At 47.6% G+C, this 4,872-nt stretch overlaps 1 protein-coding gene across 1 annotated transcript; it reads left to right on the top strand.

Moving 5' to 3' along the window:
* The first annotated feature begins 1,900 nt into the window (after positions 1-1,900).
* LOC114184450 (uncharacterized) lies at positions 1,901-2,566 on the top strand. The gene has a single exon (XM_028071758.2). The coding sequence runs from the start codon at positions 1,901-1,903 to the stop codon at positions 2,564-2,566; it is 666 nt and encodes a 221-aa protein (XP_027927559.2).
* Positions 2,567-4,872: the final 2,306 nt, after the last annotated feature.

Here is a 4,872-nt window from a genome sequence, read left to right as displayed (position 1 = left end):
ATAAAGTGGCATGGTATTGACATGAACTAAAAGGCCATATCTATGGTTTGAGAGAAATGGATGGGTATGGAACCATTGAGAAAGAAATGAAAAAGATGAATTATCAAGAGATGGTATGTGATGTATATGTGTATACGTAATAAACCTTTATTATTTGGTCTGGTATGCTTGGTCCGTGTCAGTGCGTAATTCCTTGGAAATCCCTAGGTGGGATTTCAGGGTCGTGCTTCAGTGGTCGGGACGTAATTCCATGGCCCTTTTTAGTGGGTGTCCATGGTGGTGTCCCATTTGTATAACTAGGTAAGGATTCAAGGTAAGGTTGCATCCTGACACTCTGAGGAGTCAGTTAGTCTCACCTAGAGCGGACTGACTCTTGTGGTGAGAGTAGTAGGAGGCCTGAAATTCATTAAGGGCTAACCTTGTGGTGAGGGAAAATTAATTCATTGTAACACTTATAACACATAGCTTGAGGGTGAGCAGAGGTATCCACCACAAGTGCAGGCATCCGCTGAATCCGACCAAGTTATACGTATCCGGATGAGTCATGTCGAGTCATAGTGTATTGATTGGAAAGTCATAACATGCTTGGATGTTGTATGGATATTGAATGGTGAAAATATATATTTGACTATATGATAAAAATGTTGTTGGCTCTAGCTTACCCTGTTGTTGTGTGGTTGTCTTGTATGTGGTTCTTCTTTCTTGCGATGATCATCAATTTGATTGATGGGAGCAGATGGGCGAGGTTCTCGTGGTCAACAAGGAAATGGCGATTCCGCTGCTTAGCCATCGGGACTGGATCTTTTTATTTTCTTCATGGTTTTCGTTAGGGCTATGGCCCATCCATCCAACGACAGGCAGCGTCGCTTGAGCAATAACAACTTGTGATGCAGCAGATGGAGGCTGCTAGGGCAGCTGCTGAGGATGCCCATCGGCAGCACATGGAGGCACTCCGTCAGCTGGAGAAGAACAGGGCGACTGCCCCTGTGTTTGGCCCAGAGCCAAGACCACTAGTCAGAGAGTGGAGTCTGGAAGACTTCCTGAAACACCATCCCGTGAAGTTCGACGGGAAGACTAGTCCAGATGCAGTCGATCAGTGGCTGAAGGACCAGGAGAGAATTTTTGATGCGAAGATGTGCCCGGTAGATAACCGGTTGGTGTTTGCAGTTTATATGCTGACCGGAGAGGATGAACATTGGTGGATTAGCATGAAGTCCATCATGGAGGAGCGAGGAAAGCCTATGACTTGGGAGGCCTTCAAGGGGGATTCGTCTCCGAGTACTTTCCAGATAGTGTCAGATATGCCAAGGAGGTGGAGTTCCTCCAACTCACTCAGGGAGGGAAGTTTGTGACGGAATATGCTAAGAGGTTCAAACACCTCAGCCGCTTCTATACATTGCCGCTTGACGAGGAGTGGCGATGCCAGAAATTTGAGAACGGCCTCAGGGGAGATATCCGCTTGATGGTAGCCCCTCTATCGATCAAGGACTTTGCTGCATTGGTGGAGAAGGCCAGAGTGATGGAAAAGATGAAGAATGAGGTGGAGGGCCAGCAATCTCAACAACCTCAGAGGATTGGTGGACCATCTGGGTCCAAGCCCAGACATGACGAGCGGAGGAGATCATATGACAAACCTCCCCATCATCCTCAAGGGTCTAGGGGTCTTCCTCCCCAGCAGGGTCGAGTCCAGTGCTATATATGTGGAGGTCCTCACCTGAGGAGCGCTTGCCCACGCATGGAGGGCTACTGCAGATGCAACAACTGTGGCAAGGAGGGCCACTTTAGGAAGGATTGTCCCACCCTTGCTAGGGCAGCAGCACGCCCTCCAGTTCAGACTCCTCACCAGCATTAGCGGAGGGATAAAGGCAACAGGCCTCAAGTGACAGGCAGGGTGTATGCTATGACAGGAGCAGAAGCGACTGATTCAGGTAACTTGGTTATGGGTTGTTGCACGATAGCTGGTGTGTCTTGCTGTGTATTGTATGATTCTAGAGCGACACACTCCTTTGTGTCAGATGATTGTGTGAAATGTCTGGGTCTACCGGTGTGCGAGCTACAGTGCGAGCTCGCGGTGTCTACTCTGGCGTCGAGATTGGTCACGATGTCGTCCTTGTGTGCTAGGTGTCCAGTGAAGGTGGAGAGACGTAGATACAAGGTGAACCTAATCTGCCTGCCACTACAAGACTTGGAAGTGATCTTAGGGATGGATTGGCTCTCTGCCAATCGCGTCCTTATAGACTGTCAGGAGAAGAGGTTGTTATTTCCCGATTTAGAGGAGCTCGAGTTGGTGTCCCCTCAGGGAGTGGTGAGGGAGATTCAGAATGGCGCGCAATGCTTCGTAATCTTCGCCCGTATGGAAGTGGAGGAAAGAGAAGAAACATCAGTTATACCTGTGGTACATGAGTTTGAAGACGTGTTTTTGGCAGGGTTGCCTCCCAGTAGAGAAGTGGAGTTCTCTATTGACCTGGTACCAGGAACGGGCCCGGTGTTGATGGCTCCATATCGTATGGCTCTGGCAGAATTAGTGGAACTCAAGAAACATATAGAAGAGCTGATGGAGAAATAGTTCATCCGACCCAGTACTTCACCTTGGGGAGCGCCAGTATTGTTGGTGAAGAAAAAGGATGGGAGTTTGCGTCTGTGTGTGGACTACAGACAATTGAACAAGATGACTATCAAGAATAAATATTCGCTCCCGCGGATTGATGACTTAATGGATCAGCTGCATGGGTCATCAGTGTTCTCGAAGATAGATCTACGATCGGGTTACCATCAGATATTGGTAAAGGCTGATGATGTACAAAAGACGGCCTTCCGATCCCGGTATGGACACTATGAGTACGTGGTTATGCCTTTTGGTGTGACCAATGCTCCAGCAGTGTTCCTGAACTACATGAACCAGATTTTTAGACCCTTCTTAGATAAGTTTGTCGTAGTCTTCATAGACAACATCCTTATCTATTCTAAGACTCGGGAGGAGCATGAAGAACACCTGAGGTTGGTGTTTGGTGTTATGAGAGAAAAATAGTTGTATGCCAAGATGTCCAAGTGCGAATTTTGGATGGATGAAGTACAGTTCTTAGGGCATGTGATATCTGCACAAGGCATTGTAGTAGATCCGGCGAAGGTTGAGGCGGTGGTTAAGTGGGAAAGTCCTAAGTCTGCCACAGAGATCAGGAGTTTTATGGGGTTAGCCGGCTACTATAGGAGATTCATAGAGGAATTCTCCAAGATAGTAGCGCCTCTGACATTGCTTACTCGGAAAGACCAACCCTTCACCTGGACGGATAAGTGTGAGGAGAGTTTCCAGGAACTGAAGAGGAGACTGATCAATGCGCTGATACTAGTGATCCCAGACGTGGGGAAGCCTTTTGAGGTCTATTGTGACGCATCTCATCTTGGACTTGGTTGTGTTTTGATGCAAGAAAAGAAGGCGGTGGCGTATGCTTCGAGACAGCTTAAGGTGCATGAGGGTAACTACCACACTCATGATTTGGAGTTGGCGGCGATAGTGTTTGCTTTGAAGATTTGGAGGCATTATCTTTATGGTTCTTAGTTCCGCGTGTTCAGCGATCATAAGAGCCTCAAGTATTTGTTTGACCAGAAGGAGCTAAACATGAGACAGAGAAGATGGATGGAATTCCTGAAGGATTATGATTTTGAGCTCCTATACCACCCCGGGAAGGCGAATGTAGTGACAGATGCCTTGAGTAGGAAGGTCGTACATGCTGCACACCTTATGGTCAAAGAGGTGGAGTTACTAGAGAAATTTCGGGATATGAAGCTACAAGTGGAGGTAGGGTATGAGTTCATTAGATGTAGTACCCTAACTATATCTAGTGACTTCTTGGGCTTAGTGAGAGAGAGGCAGTTATTGGATGTCAGTCTGAACAGAGTCAAAGAACAACTTGGGTCAGATGAGGCTAGAGATTTTGCTTTGGGTGATGATGGTATTATGCGGTTTCAGGGTAGGGTATGTGTACCTAATGATGTCGAGGTGAAGAGGTTAATTCTGGAGGAAGGACACAAGAGTCGTCTTAGTCTGCACCCTGGCATGACTAAGATGTACCAGGATCTTAAGGAAACCTTCTGGTGGCAGGAAATGAAGAGGGATGTTGCTCAGTTCGTATCAGCATGTTTAACTTGCCAGAAGGCGAAGGTGGAGCACCAAAGGCCTGGTGGGAATCTATAGCCCTTGGAAATACCAGTGTGGAAATGGGACAACATCTCCATGGATTTTGTAACCCATTTGCCACAGACTTTTAGAGGACATGACACCATCTAGGTGATAGTGGATCAATTAACCAAGAGTGCACACTTCTTGGCGATGAACTTGAGGATGTCCATGGCCAAGTTGGCCCAACTGTACGTTAAGGAGATCGTGAGATTGCATGGAGTACCTTTGAGCATAGTTTCCGACAGAGGCCCACGGTTTACATCCCGGTTCTAGCAAATCTTACAGGAGGCTTTAGGGACCAAGTTGACTATGAGCTCAGCCTACCATCCCCAAACTGATGGCCAATCAAACAGGACCATTCAGTCACTTAAGGACTTACTGCGGACGTGCATATTGGATCATCTGGGGGCTTGGGATGAGGTGTTGCCCTTGATTGAGTTTACCTACAACAACAACTTTCATGCGAGCATCGGCATTGCACCATACGAGGCTCTTTATGGCAGGAGGTGTATCAGGATGGAGAAGCAGTACTTGTCGGACCGGAATTGTTAGAGTAGACCACCGAGAAAGTGAGAATGATGAGGAACAGGATGCAGGCTTCCCAGAGTAGGCAGAAGGCCTATGTAGACCATAGGAGGAGACCCCTGGAGTTCGCAGCTGGTGATCATGTATTCCTGAGGGTGACCAAATCACGG

Source organism: Vigna unguiculata, chromosome 5 (genome assembly GCF_037176805.1).
Source record: "Vigna unguiculata cultivar grain cowpea cultivar isolate G323 ecotype 2 chromosome 5, ASM3717680v1, whole genome shotgun sequence".
Classification (NCBI taxonomy): domain Eukaryota; kingdom Viridiplantae; phylum Streptophyta; class Magnoliopsida; order Fabales; family Fabaceae; genus Vigna; species Vigna unguiculata.
Note: the sequence above shows the minus strand (reverse complement) of the source record. Positions and strands in the feature narration are given on the sequence as shown.